General features: G+C 33.8%; 3 protein-coding genes across 3 annotated transcripts; all 3 read left to right on the top strand.

Moving 5' to 3' along the window:
* The first annotated feature begins 5,271 nt into the window (after positions 1 to 5,271).
* On the top strand, positions 5,272 to 8,846 carry LOC107902709 (pectinesterase-like). The gene is given in 2 exon segments (NM_001326922.1): positions 5,272 to 6,328; positions 8,155 to 8,846. Coding segments are annotated over 2 exon segments (1,749 nt in total).
* A 4,183-nt stretch (positions 8,847 to 13,029) lies between these two features.
* Positions 13,030 to 15,835, top strand: LOC107906032 (pectinesterase 3). The gene is made up of 2 exons (XM_016832875.2): positions 13,030 to 14,314; positions 14,960 to 15,835. Exons 1-2 carry the CDS (start codon positions 13,231 to 13,233, stop codon positions 15,637 to 15,639), a joined length of 1,764 nt encoding a protein of 587 aa, XP_016688364.2. The 5' UTR covers positions 13,030 to 13,230; the 3' UTR covers positions 15,640 to 15,835.
* A 2,041-nt stretch (positions 15,836 to 17,876) lies between these two features.
* On the top strand, positions 17,877 to 23,590 carry LOC107906033 (alanine aminotransferase 2, mitochondrial). The gene is made up of 15 exons (XM_041093799.1): positions 17,877 to 18,369; positions 19,198 to 19,248; positions 19,532 to 19,582; positions 20,037 to 20,102; positions 20,187 to 20,248; positions 20,545 to 20,623; positions 20,706 to 20,810; positions 20,890 to 21,000; positions 21,272 to 21,409; positions 21,502 to 21,576; positions 21,680 to 21,800; positions 21,912 to 22,066; positions 22,453 to 22,527; positions 22,849 to 23,052; positions 23,276 to 23,590. The coding sequence occupies exons 1-15, from the start codon at positions 18,175 to 18,177 to the stop codon at positions 23,390 to 23,392; spliced, it is 1,605 nt and encodes a 534-aa protein (XP_040949733.1). The 5' UTR covers positions 17,877 to 18,174; the 3' UTR covers positions 23,393 to 23,590.
* The last annotated feature ends 76 nt before the right edge of the window (positions 23,591 to 23,666 follow it).

Below are 23,666 nucleotides of genomic sequence, written 5' to 3'. Positions count from 1 at the left end.
TTCAATAAATTTAACCTTTCACGTTTACAAATTTTATCAATTTAATCCTTAAACTTCTTAACCAAAGTTTTCAACCTTTAATTAAAACAGAGACATTCCACATCTTATTAGCTAAAACTTCTATTTAATTATTTTATTTATGATTTAAATTATTCAATTCGGTACATAACCCTTTTTGCTTATATTTTTAAGAAGTTATAGTTAGAAATTAACTAAAAACATTAAAATCATAGCAAATGTAAATTTTAAAATTCAAATATGTAATAAAACTATATAAATAACTTAATATTTGTAAAAATATCAATTTTTCATTATGATTAGCATAATTTTAGTTTTTAATTAAATTGACAAATAATTTGATACTAAATCAAATTGTTAGTGATATGTATTGTTGATTAAAAAATTAAAAACAGATAATTAAAATTAAATAGAACACATAATAATCTCTTAATTGAAAAGTTAGAAAAAATTTTAAGTTGAGTAACCAAAACAGAAACATGAACATAGTTAGATGATCATTTTTATAGTTTATCCAAAAACTAAAAATTAACAATTTTATTTTAAAACTAGAATCAACCCCACTTCGCTAGGGTTTTTATTTTATTAATTAATATTTTTAAGTTAAATTTTATTTAAAAATTTAAAATTAAAATTACAATAATCATTTTTTCATATTTTTGTGTTACAAATCTATATTATTTATGTGAATCTTTTGATATATATATATTTAAATATTATTGTTTAACATATATTTTTTTACAAGAGGAAAAAAAAAAAGATTGAAAATATTTGTTCACATAAGTACTTGTAAGTAAATTTTTGTTTCTGAATTTTTTGAGCTGATTAGGTATGAACAGCTCAAGATGTGCACAAACTCATTTAAATATATTGTCTAAAAGTAAAAATAAAATATTTAATATTATAATATGATTTTTAGAGTTTTCTACTATGAAGGCTTAGTATGGATGCTAAACCGTTATGCATGTAAATGTTCAAATCACTCTCACAATAGTGACCTTTAGAATTTAAAAATTAAAAAAAAAATCTATATTTTTTTTTCAAAGAGATTGAGTATAAATTCCAACGAATATATGGTTTAATTTGAAAATAAAATAAAATAATTTAAATTTTAAAAATTAAAAGAATAATTTTAATTTTTATATTTTCCAGCGGATACGACAGATACCTGAAAATCAACTTGAGTGTATCATTTAAAATACATAATTTTAAAATAATACAAGTAAACTTCGCAATTATGATTTGCCTTATTGGTAATGATAAGTTGTGTTATGTATATATAGATTCAATCTTCTAAGAAGTTTTGTAAATATAAATACAATATAAGTTATTAAATTAATAAATATTTAAAATATAAATATAAATATTTTATTTGTATTAAAGATATTGTATTAATTAATCGTGATGGAATAAGTAGACTCATGTTTATTAACTTAGTATAATGTTTTACTTCGGACTTGACCCTTCATTACGTAAAGTGTCAACTACAGCTTAGATAATACTTTTGTCTAAACTCAGAGAGAGCATACATAAAATTAGCTGAAAAGCAAGATGCTAAATTTCCTCTTTCTTTTAGCCGGGACAAGTCCCTTTCCCAGTTATCTTTTTAATGATACGAAGCAACGAATATATACACACATGAATTCATTTTTATTACACTTTAAAATTTTTGTAATGAAATTCAAACATTAGCACGTGTCTTTCTTATGTTTTGATTAGTTCTTTTTTTTCCATTTATTTTAATATTTTAAAATTTTACATCATGATATTAGCGTGGTTTATGGAATTTAAGAACCCTACTTGTGGTGGTAACGTTTTTTTCTTTTTATGAATTATTTATACGGACAAGAATGAAATATCCAGTTCATGGTGTAGGTTTCGTGTCTTTTAGCTTTTGTCCCCTTCTCTGGCACAAACCGACGTGGGATTTTTTTTTAAACGTTTTCTTGTTTGGCATCCAATAAGGCATCATTATAACAAAGTTTTGGATAATATTTTGGGTTATTATTCTATCCAATAGAATTTTCTCACTCCACAATTTTTTAATTACACATCACAATATTTAAATATGATCAATAACCTAAAAGAGTAAGTGATTTTAAGATTTAAAATTGTAATTTTAATTTCACAAATAAAAATTCAAATACTATTATATATTCCATTAATTATTTTAAAAATATTTTTTATTATTTTCTGTCACCTTAAAAGGATATGTATCACTCATTTAATATTGTTACAATATATGAAATGATTTTTGGTAGGGAAACAAATGATGATGCATAGATTTTATTAAAAGGTCAAAAAAAAAAACCGTGATTAATTAACTTAAAAGTAATATGGGTTTGATGTATTTAATTCAATGCTTGAATTGGCAACGGAACGAGATTATCTGTCGTGGTATAAAAAAACAAAAGACATTCTACCTACTACTTTGGGAAAAATAAATGAGGAGTAGATTATTTAAAATTAATGTTTTGATTTATTTAATTGAGATCAGGGATATGAAATCTATTTATTTAAAACTGCAAACGGCTGGCCACGTTCCCTTTGTCTACGTTGTTCTGATCTCTTTAGGGCAAGTTGTGTTGTAGTTTTGTTTCTTCTAGAATCCATGGCTGCGCTGCTTTTGTTTGACTCATTTGGAAATTTAAGGCTGGTTCAATCAATCACTCAATTCAGGCGCTAAGCAGTTTGGATTTAAATTATTACTATAATCTTCTTTTTGTTGACATTAACGTATAATCTTAGTGGAATACAATATTAATTAAGAGAATCGAATATACATAATTGAAGATGTTAAAAAAATTTTTTATCACCGATATGGAAAGTAGGATAAGATGAAAGGGTGATTAGGGGGGGTCATGTTAAAATGAGAGTGAAAGAGAAAAGTGGAGAAAAAGAGACGAGTGGATTATTATTTTTTTTTTAAAAGGTAAGAATCGTACAAATAGTTATTAGCACCGACACTCTTTGAAAGAGGCATACACGACCCTAATCTGGTAACATGTTGGTTTCTTTGCAAGACTACTTCAAACGGAAATCATGTAATTCAAGGGTTAAATTAGAAATCTAAAAGGGTTTTTGAGCCTGAGTGAAATTAGTAAATAACATATTTTTCATTTTTTAGGGAATGAACCCTGGAAATGGGCGAGAAATCAGATACTACTTATCCAAGAATCCAAGGACAATCAAAGTTCTCTGCCATTCCAGTAACCCATAAAAATCACGTTAAAAAAAGGAACGAAAACCACGTGAATGTGATGCAAGAAAAAAAGAAAGGGACAAAAGTACCAATGAATTTTTACTTTAATATTTCAGGCACCCGTTTGTTTGTTTTTTTGTAAATAAAATCATAATTGCAAGTTGACAGTATAAAACCATTGCAAGTTGTGTCCGAGACTTTACTATTGGAAAAAAAAAGAGAGAATTTAGTAGTTTAAGGAAAAAAGTGAAAAAAGTAAAAGATAAGAGTACCGAAATTAAATAATAATAGATTACTAGGAAGTCGATAGTTAAAAATTTTGGACAAAGTGGAGTGTAGAAGAAGAGACTTATAAAGTAGTAAAAGAAGAGAATCCTACATTTCTTTCCAAGAGAACTTAATGGTCAATTAATGAAGTAATTGGAAGGCAAGTGTCTCATCAATCTTCAATAATTGAAGAAGACAAGAGATGCATTCAACCCTTCGGAGTGAAATGAGTAAAGGAACGTAGAAGAAATTTCTTCATCTTTCTTTATGACCGAAAATGTGCAATGCATAATATTTTCTTTCTCAGAGATTCCCAGTAAAATGACAAGTTTTCTAATATCTTACAGCAGCCTATCCAAAAAGATAAATAAATAAATATAATGAAAAAGAAAACCAATAAAACTAATCATTAATAAGAAGAGAAATTATCTCAGTTAGGGTTTTAAGATTTCGTTCCGGTGATTATTTGGAGTGAAAAAACATATGTTCAGATTTGAATGCATTTTATTAATCATTATTTCAAACAAATCTCATTTGAGATTTTAATAGAAGGAAACTATTTATAATTCCCAACCAATATTATATAACAAGGATAACGAATCTTTCAGCCATTGAATTTGGTAAGTAGCTTCAAATTTGTTCTTGAATTTTTTTTTATCTATATTTACCTTTGAATTTGAAAACCATTATTTATTCAAGTCTATTTTGTTAATGACCTGAAAAAGAAATGGAATGATGTAACTTTTGGCCATTGAATTTAGCATGTAATTTTTTGTACTTGATAATTAGATTCACTTTGGTACTTGTAATTTTTTGTTCACTTTAGCACCTGAACTTGACAGTTAGGTCCATTATAATCCTTGAACTTAAAAACTCTAAAAGTTTGATGATGTGACACTCTAAGTTCGAAAAATATTTTTTTTAGATGATGATATGATGCAATATCAAAGTGTTATATATTCAATGTCTTAATAACCGAATCGATTGTTGAACATGTTAGACCACCATTTCAACCGTTAGACCAATAATAATTAATTAAATAATTGAAATTTTATAAAAATCTAAAAAGATCAGTTTTACTTATCCTTTTAGATTTTTATGAATTTTTAATTATTGTTGGTTCGACAATCGAACTAGTTGAATTGAGAACTGATGGTCTTGTTCAACCATGGATTTGGTTATTAAAACATTAAATATCACATTCTAAGATTTTACCACATCATCATCTATTTTTTTTAACTTGAAGCGTTACATTATCAAACTTTTAAAATTTTCTAAGTTTAGTGATTAAAATGGACGTAATTGTTAACTTCTAAGTGTTAAAGTGAAAAAAAATACAAGTACCAAAATGAACATAAATGTCAAGTTTAAGAATGTGAAACTTAAGGACCAAAAATTATTTTTTTTTATTTTTTTACAATATTCAAAAAGTTACATTATCCCTATATCATATAGATTTATAAACGATATCTAAGACATCCCCTGATCCCCTCCTAGTTTTAAAAATTTTGCAAGTTGCAAATATTGTAAAAAATTTCATGTTGCATCATGTGTGTCTGAAGCTTTAGGAGTGAAAAAAAAGAGTGAAAAAGTAAAAAAGAAAAATAAAAGACATGTGGACTTATTAATCATTGAAAATTGCAAATAATTGAAATGCAAAAAAGAATATGCGAATTACCTGTGCTGAGTGTGCACTCAAAGCTCTTTAAATCCTCCAACCAGGCTGCCGCTTCTCTTCACAGTTCACCCTTCCAACTTCTCTTCTTTGTAGCCAAAAAGAAAATATGAGCCGAATTAAAGAAACTTTATCCAACATTTCTAATTCTGCCAAACACATTTCCTTCACCAAGAAACACAAGAAAATTTTCTTGGCACTATTTGCATCTTTAGTCATTGTTGCTGCTATAATCGGCATTGTTGCTGGAGTGAGCTCACGGAATAACTCCGATGAGTCCGATACTTCCCATCATGCCGTTGTGAAATCAGCTTGTAGTGGTACGTTCTACCCTGATTTATGTTTCTCGGCTGTTACTACCGTCCCTGCTGGTACTGCCAAAAAGGTGAGGAGCCAAAAGGATGTTATCGAATTGTCTCTTAACATCACCACCACTGCTGTCGAACACAATTACTTCAAGATTAAGAAGCTGTTGGCTCGAAAGGACTTGACGACGCGTGAAAAGACGGCTCTCCATGATTGTTTGGAGACTATTGACGAGACCCTCGACGAGCTCCACGAAGCTGTTGAGGATCTTCATGAGTACCCCAACAAGAAATCTTTGACCCAGCACGCGGATGACCTCAAGACCCTGATGAGTGCCGCAATGACCAACCAGGAAACTTGCTTGGACGGGTTTTCTCACGAGGGTGCCGACAAGAAAATCCGTGAGGTCCTGATCGATGGCGAGAAGTACGTCGAAAAGATGTGCAGTAATGCGCTTGCCATGATCAAGAACATGACGGACACTGATATAGCAAACGAGATGATGCTCAAGTCATCGAACAGGAAGCTGAAGGAGGACGAAAGCGGCATTGCCTGGCCAGAGTGGTTGTCCGCTGGCGACAGGCGCCTGCTTCAGTCGTCTTCGGTGACCCCTAACGTGGTTGTGGCGGCCGATGGTAGCGGGAACTTCAAAACGGTGTCGGAAGCGGTGGCCAAAGCACCTGAGAAAAGCAGCAAAAGGTATATTATAAGAATCAAAGCAGGCGTCTACAGAGAAAACGTGGAAGTCCCAAAGAAGAAGAGCAACATAATGTTCATCGGAGACGGGAGAACTAAAACAATCATCACCGGCAGCAGGAATGTGGTCGACGGAAGCACCACTTTCCACTCTGCCACAGTTGGTAAGTCTATTTTCATTTCCTATATTTACATGAATTTACCTTTTCTTTTTCAATTAAATTTCATTATATTAATTTTTCAATAAATTCTCTAAAGTTCCCGGCCACCATTAATGGATCGTCGGTTGAACTACTACTGGCCAAACTGATCATTTACTGGCCTCAGATTATTAATTTAGCTGGGTTGAAGAGAGTTTGTTTTCTTTTCAAAAAATGGTTAAAATATGCCTGTAGTTCCTGTACTTTTCAAAAACTAGGAATTTAGCCCATATATTTGTATTTCTATAAATTTAGTTCCTCCACTTTTCAAATTTTAAAATTTAGGTCAAACCATTAATACCTTTAAATTATCCGTGTTAACAGTTGAATTTAAATTTTGAAATATGAAAATTAGAGAATTTAAATTTCTAAAAATACAAATATATGGACTAAATTCCTAGTTTTTGAAAACTACAGGGATTATTAACCTTAAATATTGATAATCAACTCGGTTAAGTACGAAATATCTCGAGTCAGTCCCTGATCACACTGGAGCCGAAGCTTGGGCCCCTGCTTATCTCTTCTCAGTGATTCATGTTGTCAAATCATATTGGTTGAGCTTTCCTACATTATCTCATTAGATTTTGGGAGCACATGGCCCGGTTCACTAAAGGTCAATTATTCAAACAGGATATTCTATTTTATAGACAATATTTGAATATAAAAGATATCATCAGCAAAATGGACAAATAATCCTACGATTGACTAGTTGTCAGGTTACAACGTATGCTCCTCGTTTTGCCCATCATTATTGGAATAGATCATAATCAACCCCGCCATGACATTTTTCAAATAAATCCTTTCTCCTTAATTTCGTAGATAGATGGATAAATAGAGAGGCATTGAGTTAACTGAACACTCTACTTCCTGTTTTCACCCAAAATAACAACAGGGAGGTTAATTTACAGCTGACCCTGGAATTTTCTTTTTCTAGATAAGCTTTTCATCTATTATTATGTTCAATGAAATTTGATTGTGGGGACTTGGTGGCTTCCCTCTTGTTTCATCTACTTGTCTCATTGGGTCATATAACAACTTTTTCCAGTTTCCTTTCGTGGATGGTAGCTATTATTTTGACTAATTATCATGAATTCAACATCGCACCAGGCACGCCAACCCAACGTGCAAATAAATTTGATTATTTTATTTATACAATTTTAACCCATCCTAGTAAGGGGTGTTGAGCTCCAATGACTGATGTTTGAAGGGCCCAACACATGCTTGGACGAAGGGAATCGACCAACCGATTTCCAGTTTTTGGCGATGTTACGGTACACTTATTGTGCACAGTTGAGCAGCTCCGTACTGCATCATAGCAATAGCTTTTCTAAATTCCTTTTGATTGGTCCCCAACTAAATAGTGTCGTCCTTTGCTGATGCGTAAGGGTCGGTGTTGGTTTACATAAAGCAGCTGCCTTTTCCAAAAGATACCAAAGAGTATTACTTTCGTTGCAAATTGGAATAGTTCAAGCCTTCATAGGAGTAGCTAGCTTCGCTCTCCTCGTAGTCCTGTTGCCGCTGAAATCATAAAGTTCAATAAATTGATTTGGTGCTTACCAATATTTTCTTAATTAGGCGGCTAGCGTCATTAAATAATAGAAACAAGAGTTGTTGAGCCAATTTATAGTTGTACATTACATAATGCAGAATCACATGGGTGCTCATTAGGTATTATACGCCAGATAAAACGTTGAATTATTACATTGGTAGTTTAATGTTATATATTTGAAGTTTGAACTTTATGCTGAACATGCTTAATATAATACATGTTCCCATGTGGTTGGTTGCAGCTGTGGTTGGTGAAAAGTTCCTTGCCCGAGATATAACCTTCCAAAACACAGCAGGTCCCTCCAAGCATCAAGCTGTTGCCCTCCGTGTTGGCTCTGATCTCTCAGCATTCTACAATTGTGACATGCTAGCATACCAAGACACTCTCTACGTCCACTCCAATCGTCAATTTTACGTTAACTGCCTCGTAGCAGGAACAGTTGACTTCATCTTCGGAAATGCCGCAGCCGTGTTCCAAAACTGCGACATCCATGCTCGGAAACCAAACTCAGGGCAGAAAAACATGGTGACAGCCCAAGGCAGGACCGACCCTAACCAAAACACGGGCATTGTGATCCAGAAATGTAGGATAGGTGCCACTTCTGATTTACAGCCTGTTCGTAAAAACTTCCCAACATATCTTGGCAGGCCCTGGAAGGAGTACTCGAGGACTGTGGTAATGCAATCAACAATCAGTGACGTGATTCAACCTGCTGGTTGGCACGAGTGGAGCGGGAGTTTCGCCCTGAAAACACTGTTTTATGCCGAGTACCAGAACACCGGGGCTGGTGCCTCAACTTCTGCGAGAGTGAAATGGGGAGGGTACAAGGTGATCACTAGTGCAAGTGAAGCTCAGGCTTTTACTCCTGGCAGGTTCATTGCTGGAGGAAGTTGGTTAAGCTCTACAGGCTTTCCTTTCGCTCTTGGGTTGTAATAATTTTAAAGATTGTATTGTCAATGTAGCCACCTGCCGACTTCATTGTTTGGTTTGAGATTTGCTTTGCGGCCATGTATCTGTTAAATTATTACTAAATTAATAGTAGTAATAAGCGAATGCCAAGGTTTTCTTCAAATTTATCTGGTGACACAGTTTGGTTTCATGTTAATTAATAATCATCGTCCAAAAAAGAAATCAATAGATCATCAGCCCTTGGGAATGTCGGCAATGAGTTAAGGGCTTGACGTTAAGTTCGCGAATGGGATGGCTATGAATTCGGCCTTTGTCAGAAAGAGATATCGAATACCCGAGGTATCTGGTTCGATGTCGACACTTGGCCCAATGCTGGCACCTGGTTTTCAGTAGGGGATTTCCAAATAAAATTCAAGGGAATCAAAAGCTAATTTAAGATGGAAACGACACTTGGAAGGACAAAATGTTAAATCCCAATTGGCTATTATTTTCATAAAACCAACCATTTGTCAAAGGAATTGATGCCCCACAGTTGCCCACAAATCTGAGTACAAAGCATCCCTCGAGATAGACTTTATTCAAAAGTCCATATGTTCATTACACTGTTTGCAGGTTATTTCTTTCTTTTGAGGAGCACTTTCATTGGTCGGGGCTATTTTCCAGCTATGGAGTTTTGAATAACTCAAAAAAAATTTATCGGAAACGCTTAATAAATATTGACAAATGGAACGTTGAAATGCTGCCAACATCTACATTCCGAAAATCATGCCGGAAAAAACACATTTTAATTTTTTTAATATTCGCTTGGAAGAGTGAGCTCATGTTCATACATTTTATATACCTTATTCAAACAAAAATTAAGTAAAAAAATTGATAACGCCATTTTTAAAAATTACTTATCATGAGAAAAGAATATTCCTTTTGGCCAAAGAAAAAAAATTATTGAGAAAAAATGTTGGCGCAATCAATGGCATAGCAACGCGTGATGATGTTTCACATTGTATAGCACATAGTAGACTTGTCCATGGGCCGGGCGGCCTGGCCCGACCCGACGGTCCCCCCGAAATATGGGAAGATTTGGGTAAAAATATAGGCCCGAAATATGGGCTTGGGCAAAAATTTAGGCTCGTTTAAAAAATGGGCCGGGCCTCCGGCAAGATTTTTTGGCCCGGGCTCGGCGCAAAAATATTAAATATATATATTTTATTTTTAAAATATAATAGTTTTTTATTTAAGTTTATTTACTTTTATTTCCTTGACTAGTGTTACAAAATAATAATAATAAAACATCAAGTTTGTTTTACTAATCAAATATTAGATTTTGTTACAACAATTAATACAATTAATAATTTGATAAGTTTACTAATCAAATGTTAGATTTTATTACAACAATTAATACAATTAATAATTTGATAAATTTACTAATCAAATGTTAGATTTTATTACAACAATTAATACAATTAACAATTAATAATTTGATAATTTTACTAACAATTAATTTTAATTTTATTAAAAAAATAATTTTAATTTTAATTAAAAACGGGTCGGGCCGGGCTCGAGCCCCATATATTTTCTCCGGGCCGGGCATGGGCAAAATCTCAGGCCCATATTTCGGGCCGGGCTGGGCCCGGGCCTAATAAACGGGCTAAATTTTTGTAGGCCCGGCCCGGCCCATGGACAGGTCTAGCACATGGTAATCACCTTTAAATACGTCCAAGGGAGCAGGACAGACGGACGGACGAACCCAATCCAACACGTAATAAAAATCTTTTTGATATATAAATTTTGATTTGGAGTAATTATATATATATATATATGATATTTTGATTATGATTCAAATATATATATGAAATTTTAATTTTAATTCAATTATATAAATTTTAAAAAATAAATATATCAATTTATTTTTAGATTGGATAAACATAATTATTTGTGTATGTAATATATAAATATAAAATAATGTTATATCAATAATTGTGTTAATAATTTGTGAGAATTTAATCAAATCAATATTTCATGTACAAAAATTGCACAAAATTAAAGTTTATGTATAAAATTGCACATTAAACCAAAGTTTATATATAGTTTTGAGATTTATCTCATTGTATTAAATAAAATTAGGGCAAACTACACTAGTATCATCCAACTATTAGTAAATTTTTCTTTTATCACCAAACCATGAAAAGTTACAAAATGATTAGTCCATTATTCAATTGTCTTTTTTGTCACAAGCTGACTAACAGTGGCAATTTTTAAAATTGACATAATATCAATTTTTATCAATTTTAACCCCCAACATTTATAAATTATGTAAATTTAATCTTGATTCTAAAAAAAGTAACTCTCAACATTTACACATTGTGTAAATTGGTCTCTCTCTCTCTATAGTTTTAATTTTTTTGTGACATTGAAGGTTAATTTTAAAAGAATGAGAAAGAATAAAAATTATTATCTTGGATTTTTTGGTGTTTCTATTTTTTTTGTATATTTATGATAAATTTTAGTTGATGATTTTGTTTCTTTAGCTTTTTAGGTGAAAGGGTCACAAAGAAAAACAAAACTACAAAAAAGATCACATTAGACAATGTGTAAATGTTGAGGGTTAGATTAATTAGAATCAATACTAAATTGACAAATTGTATACATATCAAAGGTGAAAATTGCTATTATCCCAATTTTAGAAGTTGTCACTGTTAGCCAATTGATGACCAAAAAGATAAAATTGTATAATTGAGGAACCATTTTGTTATTTTTTATAGCTAAATGACTAAACAAATTATCAATAATTAGGTGACTATTAGTGGAATTTACCCATAAAATTATATATAGTTTGACCTTGGGGAAATTAGTGCCATCCAACTACTACTAATAAATTTATAGTAATTTGATGAAAGGGAAAAATAAAATTTAATTATAATTAGGTGACTATTAGTGGAATTTACCCATAAAATTATATATAGTTTGACCTTGGGGAAATTAGTGCCATCCAACTACTACTAATAAATTTATAGTAATTTGATGAAAGGGAAAAAGAAAATTTAATTAGTTTGATCCAACAAAAATAATGAGAGTTCACATGCTCCAAGTGGTGATTATGGGGGCTGACTAATTAGAGGTTCACATTACATTTGCAGCTGAAGCTTCCTTGCATATCAAGTTTCTGTCCTTTTCTAATGGGATTTTGTTAGGGTTAATCAAAACTTGTAAGAAATCTTTTGAGCAGGAAAGAGGGGCTGTTACCTCATGATTAAAGTATTTGAGTAGTAGATATTGTCTTTAAATTGATTTAAAATTTCTTTCACTTTTTAACTTCACATCCACATATTTTAAAAGTATCTATTAAGTATTAAAAAAGGAATCAATTTATTCATACTTTTCAAGTTTAAGTATATTTTTTTTTCAAGGGTAATTTGATTTTTGGCTCTTAAATTTGGTAAAGAGGTTTACTTTGATTGCATGACTTGAAAAATATAAAAAATTTAAAGATGCACATTTTAAGAACGTGTCACATAATTCCTTAAAAATAAAAAATATATATAAATTTTCAGGTGATCATATGGTACAATTTTAGAAGATCACATCTAGTGTCTTAATAATCGGACCGGTGGTTATAACAGCTAGACCACCCATTCCTGATTCAACCGGTGTGACCAATTCGACTACTAGATCAATAATAATTAAATAATTAATTAAAATTTCATAAAAATTATTAAATCGCTTGTTCAATTGCCGGTTTTTGTACCAATTTTTATTTTTATTTTATCAATTTCAAACATTTTCCGATTTAATCAATTCAACCTCTTTGTTCGAACTATTATATCAATCAATTCTCCATCCAATTGATTGATTTGATCCTATTCTAGTAATATTGGTCATATTATGTTACTAGATTTAAGTACCAAAATACACAAAAAGAGTACAGATACAAAAGTGAATTTAATTAACAAATTCCAAAATTTGTACTACAGTTTTAATTACATTTTCCACCTCATATCTCCCTCCAAAATGATGAATCAAAGTAACATGTTGGTAATAAGATGACAACTGCCAACAGTTTTGATGATTAAAAAAAAATGGGATACTTGCAACTTTAAATATTAAGACTAAAATTACAAAGTATGATGTACAGTATGAGATTGAAAGTTGAATCTCTATAAAAATGAAATATATTTGATAAACAATTTACGTCAAGAAATGGTAAACTTGATGTGTAATTATGGCAGAAGCAATTTAAATGCCAGATGTGTAATTATGGCGGAAGGAAAATAATGATGTTGATTGTATAATAAAATAAAACAATCTATTTAAATAAAGATCATTAGTACTCTTCCCATTTGATCGAGTATAATTGTCATATTTTAACAAAGAAGCATCGAAGAGAGGTCCTATCTTTTCATCTCGTTGGGCAATGGATTCAATCAAGTCTTTCAAGGGCTATGGCAAAGTAGACGAGGCTGAAGAACGAGCTTTCAAGCGAAAGACACGAAGGCGTCTCATCATCCTCGTCATCTCCATTATCGTGCTGTTAGCTGTTATCATTGGCGCAGTTGCGGGGACTTTGATACATAAGAGAAACAACTCGTCTCCCGATACTGCATCCCCAACCGAGCTTACTCCAGCAGCTTCATTGAAGGCGGTTTGCGAAGTGACTCAGTACCCATCTTCCTGCTTCTCCAGCATATCCTCTATTGCATCGTCGAACGCAAATGACCCAAAGATCCTCTTCAAGCTGTCTTTGAAAGTAGCTATCGACGAGCTCTCTGGGTTGTCACAGTATCCCAAGAAGTTACAAGCTGAAACCAATAACAGCCAAGTGAAACACGCTCTAGATGTATGTGGAACCGTGTTTGATGACGCGTTGGATCGACTCAATGACTCGGCAACTTCCCTCGAAGTTGGGGAAGTAGAGAGCTTGTTGTCGGATTCCAAGATCGATGACTTGAAGACATGGTTAAGCACAGTCATAACTGATCAAGAAACATGTTTAGACGCCCTGGAGGAACTGAACACCACAAAGAACTTCAACGCCACACTGTTCGAAGAACTGAAAGCGGCCATGCAGAACTCAAGTGAGTATGCCAGCAACAGTTTGGCCATCGCTGCTAAATTCTTGGGTTTGTTGACCAATTTCCGTATCCCGATTCACCGGAGGTTGCTTGGGTTCCAAAAAGCTGCACCTTCAGAGTTCCCAGCTTGGGTTAGTCCCACTGAAAGGAGACTGTTGCAGGAGTCCAAGCCTACCCCAAATGTAATTGTGGCTAAAGACGGTTCCGGCCATTTCAAGACGATTAACGAGGCGGTGCAATTGGTGGGAAAGAAGAACCAATCGAGATTCGTGATCTATGTGAAGGAAGGCAAGTATGTTGAGAATGTGAATCTCGATAAACACAAGTGGAATGTCATGATTTACGGAGATGGCAAAACTAAGACTACAATTTCCGGTAGCCGCAACTTTGTTGATGGAACTGCCACCTTTGATACAGCAACTTTCAGTAAGTAATTTTTCAATCTTCATTTACCATGATACTATTTAGATCCTTAGTTTCAATTAGATTTGATCATCTTTATTGTCCTTGAAAGACATTAATCGATATCCAAAAGCAAACCCTCAATTTCTTAAACTTTATAAACCATGATGAAGCTTAAATCAGCAGACTGTGTGGTAGATTATGAATAAGATTCAAAACACACACATACACACACACATTGTGCTTGCGTGTTATCATGTGGAATTGTTGGGTTACACTTCCCAAAAAAATTCTGCTTTTCCCACTTTAAAGTTGGTTTCACACCACCATGTGCCTGTCTGGACTGTGATTTACAAAGATCTGGCCATGTGGTCCCAGTGATCTAAATAATTTAAAAGGCCTGCAACTGATACATTCTACCATATGACTAGGTCTTGGTGTATTTAAAGATAATTGACTAGGGTATTGGTGTACCTAATGTTAATTTTTCTTCAATGCTCCCCTCAAGTCCCATCCATTAGATAGAAGATCTAAACTGATCAATTTGTCTTATTTTGATAGCCAATTGCTCACTTTAAATGATGTCATTGGAAGCCTGAAAAAGGTTTTGAATAGCTTGCTTTTAATTAGATGAATGAAGAATATGATAGCTCTTGTGTGAATCACCAGCTGTGGCAGGAAGGGGATTCATTGCAAAGGATATAAAGTTCGAAAACACAGCAGGTGCAGCGAAGCACCAAGCAGTGGCTATGCGGTCCGGTTCCGACCGCTCGGTATTCTACAGCTGTGCATTCGATGCCTACCAGGACACTCTCTATGCTCATTCCAATCGTCAGTTTTATAGAGAATGTGACATTTTGGGTACAATTGACTTCATTTTTGGGAATGCAGCTGTTGTCTTCCAAAACTGCAACATCCAGCCCAGGCAGCCTTTGCCTAACCAGTTCAACACCATCACAGCTCAAGGCAAAAAAGACCCTAACCAAAACACTGGCATCTCAATTCAGAAGTGTACAATAACTCCATTTGGCAACCTTACTGCCAATACTTACCTCGGCAGGCCCTGGAAAGAATTCTCCACCACTGTTATTATGCAGTCCAACATTGGGGCGTTCTTGAACCCTGTGGGCTGGAGAGAATGGGTCACTAATGTTGATCCACCCAGCACAGTTTTCTATGCAGAATATCAAAACACTGGACCTGGATCAACCGTGGATCAAAGGGTGAAATGGGCTGGTTATAGGTCCTCCCTCACAGAAGCTGATGCTGGAAAGTTCACGGTGGCTAACTTTATACAAGGTCAAGATTGGCTGCCTGCTGCCACTGTAGCGTATGAACCAGCTTTCTGATTTTCATAATAGATTCAAGGGTAGGGTTGTGAAAAGGTCGAAGATCAAATATTAAGATGTTGTTTTTATTTACCCTTTTTTTGACATTAAAATTTCTCTGTAAGACCGATATATTATATGTATAACTCAAATGACACGAAGAGGAGGTTTACATACCATAAATTTGCAATATATTGAACCATAAAGATTGAACAAAGCATTTTGGGATAAGGATACATGGATGGATGAGCTAGCTGAGTTAGCAGCCTCTGTTCATTGTACTGAACCAAGTAATAACAACTTTCATATTTAACTGTGAACATGGATGATGAAAATTTTTGTCCCCGAAATGCAAAATCAATGCCCACTCTGTAAACTTTCTTTGTGGAAAAAGGGAGCAAAGCCAAATGAGGGTTGTAGTTTGGGGATGAGGTGGAAGGTTAAACCTACGTGATAGAATGAAATTCCTCTCTGAGATGCAATTGGCATATTGTGCATACGTAGGATGGAGAGTGGAATGACTTTGTCAAACCAATCAATATTATAATAAATTTTCGTTAGAGAAAGTAGTTAATTGATAGGATAAACTATTAAAATACTCATTTTTGTTTATTTTAAATTATATTTTAATTATTTATATTTGAAATGTTATGTTTTAGTCACTCATGTTAACGTGTTGTAATATTTTAGTTACTGAGCCTTTAATTGCCGTTAACGGTGTAACGGTAAGCTGACTGGCACGTTAAATCATCATTTTAAACAAAAATTTTAGCTCTTTTAACTTTTTTTCCTTATGTTCTCTTTATTTTTCATTCTTTTCTGCTTCTCCCTTTGTTTTCCTCAATTCTCCGTCTCTTTTAACGTAGTTTTTTTATGTTTTCCATTTATTAAAACTAGTCCCTATACTTTTATTTTTAAACAATTTAATTATTATTTTTATTTTTCTTTTCTTCTTCCCCTTTAGTTTTAACAAATAGAAAATATAGAAAAACTACATTAAAAGAGATGGAGAAGGAGGAAAACAGAGGGAGAAGCATAAGAGAATGAAAAATAAAGAAAAAAAAAGTTAAAAGAACATAAAAGGAAAAATTAAATTGCTCAAAATGAAAAAAATATGGGGACTAATTATATAATTTAACCTATTTTTTTTAATGATGATTTAACGTGCCACATCAGCTTACCGTTACACTATTAACGACAATTAACAGTTCAGTGACTAAAATGCTACAACACGTTAACGTAAGTGACTAAAATGTAACATTTCAAACATAAGTGACTAAAATGTAACTTGAGTTAAACAAAAATGACTATTTTGATAGTTTACCCTAATTTTTAATGTGTTCTTAAATAATGCTTTTATTAAGGGTTTTTTTTTAAATAAATGAAGACTTATCTTATTATGCATCTGGTAAAGAGCAAACTTAATACATCCTAATTCATGACCAAGAAAAAAGAAGCATTTCCCTTAAACAGATGCATCAACGCTAATTGATACTTATATTTATTTAATATCGAAGCTGCAAAATTAGAATCCAGCGTGTCTGGAACCCAATCCGAACATTGACAATCCTTCCTCCTTTGTAATCTATACAAGAAGGCTATGACATCAGATAAGATTTTAAAGCTGAATAGATTAACATTTGGACACCATATCATAAATTCTCAAGAATGAGCAAAAGATAGAATTGTCCTAAAAAGATTTAGTTGTTTATTCACTTTGTTCTTATCTCATTCCTTAGTTTGTTTTTTTTAATTAAGAGTTTATCTTCTTATGTGGATCTGGCAAATAAATACATCCTAATCCGTTTCCAACTATGGCTAAAACAATTTCATCCATTTTATATCTTTAATCTGTCAAAGCTAAGATGTTAGGCATGTCAAGAGTAACGAGCTTTACAACTTGGGTAAAAGGTCTTTGCATTTATTGAATAAAAAAAGGAAAAATAAAAACGAACCTTAAATCTCTAGTTCATCGTCCACATGATTAATGCATTTCCTAGCTATTTGTAATAATGATATTGGACTTGTCAAAAAGATTGGCTGCAAGGACCAAAGAAAAGCTTGCTCAGTTTTTGGTCGTGTTGATAACATTGATGCTCTGCAATATTCCATACCACAAATTCAAGGATTATTTCTTCTGATTCACAATGGGAAGTTGAGGATTAGGCCGGATAAAATAAATGCCTTGGACTTGCATTCTTATTCTAACTCAATAAAACAGATCATCACATCAGCCTTCGTTACTTTAATTCTAAGTAGAGTCAAATTTACCATGTGCTATCAGTTCTTATTAAATTTGGTAAATGGTAAAAAAATAAGCCAACTCGAACGAGCTACTTGGGCTCAGGGAGAATCAAAATTCTCAAACCGTGGGCGAAACGGAAAGTTTAACTATAGTTTCGATTCTTTCGAAAAAAGTTGCCCCAAATTGCTCATAGAAGGACAGCATAAAATCTCTATATCTCTTTCCCTACTTCCAAAAAGTAACTCTACCATTTTTTGCCTCGTCTCTGATTTTGTTGACGAGTGTGGATTTGTCTATATAAATAGACAGATATGCGGAGATTTGTGATTGGCAGTGCTAGAAACCTCATTGAAAGTTCGCGTCAAAAGTATCAGTTTGAACGGTCTATACTCTCTTCTCCATATCGTTTCTTATCCTCCTCTCCTGCTGCTGATTCCCCTTCTTCTTCTTCTTCTTCCTCTTCAACAATGGCTCATCCAGTTTCTCTTAATACTATTAACCCCAAGGTATACTCTCTTTTTAACCTTTTTTTTTATTTCATTTTGGAGCGGTTCTGAATCTGGGTTTCTTTCTTTCTTTTGTTTGATTTGATTGATGTTGGGTATTGATTTTTTTTTCTTCTTTTCGTGTTTCTGAATCTGGGTTTTATGCTTTGTATATTTTGTTTATCATGTTATTTCAAAAAGTCTATATCTTTGACCGTGAAGACCGGGCTTTGTATTTGTTTCATTCCTATCCCATTCTCAGCTCTTCTTTCTTTTTGGTATCTGTTAACTAAGAGGCAGCAATCGAGTTGCTTAAGGAGTCAGGGGAGTTTTCCCTTTCTAATCACTGGTTTCTTATAGCCATCTTTTTGTACTCAAACGATGACATTAATGTTGTGCTTGTTTATTCGTTTCCTTTTCTATTGAGTATTGATGTGCAAGTATCCTTTAATTCCTCTTCCTTTTGTAGTATTTGTCTTTCAAAGGAATGGTTCATTTTTTTTTCTTTCTCTTGCATGCAATATGATGGTTGCTTTACAATGAGCAGGGATCTATTTTTTGTACATGCACTGAATTGATGTACTCCTTTTGAGTTCAAATCAATCTTTATAGTGTCTATTTAGCACGCCAATTTGGTTAAAGCTCACCATTTGCATATTAGAAATGGATTTGCTAATTTTTGTGATTTTAAGAAAAAAAAAAGTAATGGCATTAAGTGGAGAATTCGAGTTTCTTAACACTTCTGTGTTTTCGTTTAGGATATAGAATATTCTCGTTCTAGTATGAGCGACCTTCATACTTTTTTTATGGTCGGTCTTTTCTTATGGCTAATTTTCTCTTTATCATCAGGTCATAGAGTGCGAGTATGCTGTCCGTGGTGAGATTGTCACCCTTGCACAGGTAGTTTGCTAATCTGCTTCATCTTTGATGTATTTTTACAATTTATTTCTTGAAAGATATATTCTCATGCTTGTGTTCACATCCGAGTATAATTGGAGAATGGATTAAAAGGTGACTTTTGGGTAATTAGCCATTGGTGTTAATGTTGATTGACTGTTTTCATTACGTTTTTAGAGAATTTTATGTAAATGCTGCTGATTTAGTCTTGTATATAAGCTGGATGTATTTAGTGTAAAATGTATGGCATAGTGCTTTAATTATATTTTCTTAATACCTTTTTCAGAAATTGCAAGAAGAGATACAGACTAAGCCAGATGCTCATCCCTTTGAAGAGGTATATTTTTTTAATTCCTTGACAGTTTTGTAGTGGACACTTGGAGAATCAATCTCATTTATACTTTCTTTGAGACAATATTCTCCTCCACTTTACTTTTGTTCTCCATGGTTGAATAGCAATGTCATGCTGATATCGTATTACCATTTGTGAATGATGGATTCTGCAAAGGTTTGCTACAGTTGCAGTACTATAAAGAGACTTCTTATGTTGGTGTTTTGGATTTCATCTGGCCAACATAGATGGTTGTGGAACTCTGTTGGCTGGATGGTGTTCTCACAAAGAAGTAATTAGGTGTATCTGAACACCTCTTGTCTAAAAGAGGCACAATAAAGGTCCTGTAGAGAAGTGGAAATTGGGGGGGGGGGTTGATTGTAATACAAGAACGTTTATTTGACACTTCTAGTTTTATTATTTTATTTATTTGGCATTAAATGTTAATCATCTGTTACAGATACTGTACTGCAACATTGGAAATCCACAATCTCTTGGTCAGCAGCCGATAACTTTTTTCCGAGAGGTTGTTTTTTGTTAGTAGGTGATATTCATTACAATAAAGTTGCATGTTAATGAAGCCATTCTAACTAGGGCATCTCTGCAATAGGTTCTTGCATTATGCGACCATCCAGCCATTTTGGACAAAAGTGAGACACAGGGTTTATTCAGGTACAGAGAATTACTATTGGCCATCAGCTTTGTGGTTGTTTCTTTTAAATTCTATTATTGTTTCATTTGTTTTCTTTGACCTGATAAAGATTTCAGGTTTGTGTTGGGTGTTTAATTTGGCTTATCCATGGCTTTAGTTACTCTTAATTTGGCTTATTCATTAAGCCCAGTGAAAAGGCAAAATATAAAGCGATGGTCTCTTTTGCTAACTGTAGAATCTTTACTTTGGCAGACTATAAGTTTTCTTTGACTATTGTTCCTTTGCCTCATGTAATTTGGCTTGTGGCCTTTTGCAGTGCTGACTCCATTGAACGTGCTTGGCAAATTCTTGATCAAATTCCTGGAAGGGCAACTGGTGCCTACAGTCATAGCCAGGTTGTGATCATTGCTCACATCTTGGAACTTTGACAATTTATGCTTGCATGTTATTCATAATTTTCCATTTTTTCGCTGTCAGGGTATCAAGGGATTACGAGATACTATTGCTGCTGGAATTGAGGCTCGTGATGGTTTTCCTGCTGATCCAAATGATATTTTCTTGACAGATGGTGCGAGCCCTGCAGTAAGTTTCTATCTCAAAGCTGAATGATGAGTTTTTCATGAAAACTTGTATAACGGAATGGATTTTATCTCATCTACAGGTGCACATGATGATGCAGCTGCTGATAAGATCTGAGAAGGATGGAATTCTCTGTCCCATCCCTCAGTATCCTCTATACTCTGCTTCAATTGCTCTGCATGGTGGAACTTTGGTATGCATATCATATGTCCATGTATTGTTTAGAATTTTAGGTATTTATAAGCTATCTGGATTTAGCTGTCACTGAAGTACTTTTTGCTGGTTATTGGCCAAGCTTTAATTGACCAAAATCAAGTTGCTTTATGTTTCTTGAGGATTAGTTTTTATCTGCCTTTCTTTGTAGGACTTGTACAATACTTGGAAATAGAGAATCTTTTATTATTCAAAGATTTGTTGTTGATCGGCAAGTTCTTGTGTTTATAGCTTTCTTTTGGCTTGTGCAGGTTCCATACTATCTTGATGAAGCCACAGGATGGGGTTTGGAAGTATCTGAGCTAAAGAAACAACTTGAGACTTCTAGGTCCAAGGGCATCACTGTTAGGGCCTTGGTTGTAATCAATCCTGGCAACCCAACAGGACAGGTAACAGATAACATGTTTTTCAAAATTATATTTAGATGAAGAAGAGTCCTAAGTTTCATTTTTACTTGATTTTATTCTCATTGTGGTTGCAGGTTCTTGCTGAGGAAAACCAGAAGGCAATTGTGGAGTTCTGTAAACAAGAAGGTCTTGTTCTGCTGGCAGATGAGGTAGATCAATTTCCATATATTCTGGCTTTGCCATTTCTTGCCAATGGCTTTTCTTTCTAGGTTTGAGTCCCAAGGGTGATATTAACCACCTATGGTTTTACAGGTTTATCAGGAAAATGTCTATGTACCTGAAAAGAAATTCCATTCTTTTAAGAAGGTTTCCCGGTCCATGGGTTATGGTGAGAAGGATATAGCCTTAGTATCTTTTCAGTCAGTCTCCAAAGGTAAAATTTTGTTTTGTCTTACTTCTATTATCGCAGTTATAGAAGGTAAGAGAGCTTATGCAAAATTTGGACTTTTGACATAATGAATATACAATTTTTTACTGCCTCCAGGTTACTACGGAGAGTGTGGAAAAAGGGGAGGTTATATGGAAGTAACTGGGTTTGGAGCTGATGTCAGGGAGCAAATATACAAAGTGGCATCTGTGAATCTGTGTTCCAACATCTCGGGTCAAATTCTTGCCAGTCTTGTCATGAGTCCACCAAAGGTCAATCTTTTGCCATTTAAAATCAATTTTCTGTGTTTATTCCAATAACATTGGATGTTTGGCATAAATATAAGAATATAAGATGCCATTGGTAGGACGAATTGAGAACTTTGCCTTGCTGCTTGTAAGCATTGGTTCTTATAGAAGAAACACATACCTGCCAATAACATTAAGTCTTTGAACTGGTATACTTTATCGTGGTTGGTTGGTAATTTGGAGGCTGTGTGGTACACAATTTGGGCTTTAGGGAAGGGCTTTCCTTGGATATGAAATATTATGTTTAGATGGGTGGAATGTAAAAGCTCGTGTTGATTGAACTATGTCATGCATGCCTTGTATATGCATGTGATATTTGTAGCCAATGATAAAGCAAATGACACTTGCAGGTTGGAGATGAATCCTATGAATCATACAGTGCTGAAAGAGATGGAATCCTCTCATCTTTAGCCAGGCGTGCAAAGGTTAGGCCTCTCTTAGGTTTGATTCGTTTAATTTATATGAGCAAAGGGGCATTAATATTTAATTGTAGCAAAAGTGAAAGCAAAATTCCACATTCTTACATGGTGCTTTACCAACAAATTTTGGAAACTTGAAGTTGATAGCCATTGTAGCAGAGTCTGATCTAAATTATATTACTAACAAAATTATTTCAATTAAGTCATACTCAAATGAAATAGTTGGCATTTTTTCTATTCATCGTCCCTTTTCACCCGTTCCTCAATTCCATCCATTCATATCAGCTTGATATGTTTTTGTTACAACGGTTGTTATTCCAATTGCAGACACTGGAAGATGCATTCAACAAATTGGAAGGTGTAACATGCAACAAGGCAGAAGGTGCAATGTATCTGTTTCCCAGAATTGACCTTCCTGAAAAGGCAATCAAAGCTGCCGAAGCTGCAAAAAAAGCACCTGATGCATACTACTGCCAGCGCCTCCTCGCTGCTACTGGAATTGTTTTTGTTCCTGGTTCTGGCTTTGGGCAGGTGAGTTGGTTATTGCAATTACATTGGCTTTATCCGGTTAGGTGCTTTGTGGACACTTAAAATTGCAGTTGTTTTCTGCTTTCAGAAGTTAACAAATCTTTTAAGGCTCCTCGACGTATCTATTAGTTGATAATTATCATTATTTCTTTGGTTCATCAAGAATTTATTTTATTTTACTTTTTAATGCCAGTTGATATGCCCTTTTTGTATATTTGTTCCATAGGTTCCTGGCACTTGGCATTTTAGGTGCACAATACTCCCACAAGAAGAAAAGATTCCAGCAATCGTCACCCGTCTAACAGATTTCCATAAAAGTTTCATGGATGAATTCAGAGGCTGAGTCTAAGGGAAAGAATTCAGCTGAATCAGACGTGTCTCTTTTCCTTTTCATACAGAATAAATCGACCCTGTGTTAATGCTTGTACACCCAAGTCTTCAATTGTAGCTGGAACTGTTGTTGCTATCTAGGGGTCAATATGTCAAAATATGCTATTTGTTGCTGCTCATGCTGAAAGTAGAAGTTCTAATTTAATGCAAATGCTGAAAGGTGATGTTTGATGCCATAAAAACATTAAAAGGTATTCTGAGTAGGAGACTGCGTTGAACCATCAAAC

This window comes from Gossypium hirsutum, chromosome D05 (genome assembly GCF_007990345.1).
Source record: "Gossypium hirsutum isolate 1008001.06 chromosome D05, Gossypium_hirsutum_v2.1, whole genome shotgun sequence".
In the NCBI taxonomy this organism is placed as follows: domain Eukaryota; kingdom Viridiplantae; phylum Streptophyta; class Magnoliopsida; order Malvales; family Malvaceae; genus Gossypium; species Gossypium hirsutum.
Note: the sequence above shows the minus strand (reverse complement) of the source record. Positions and strands in the feature narration are given on the sequence as shown.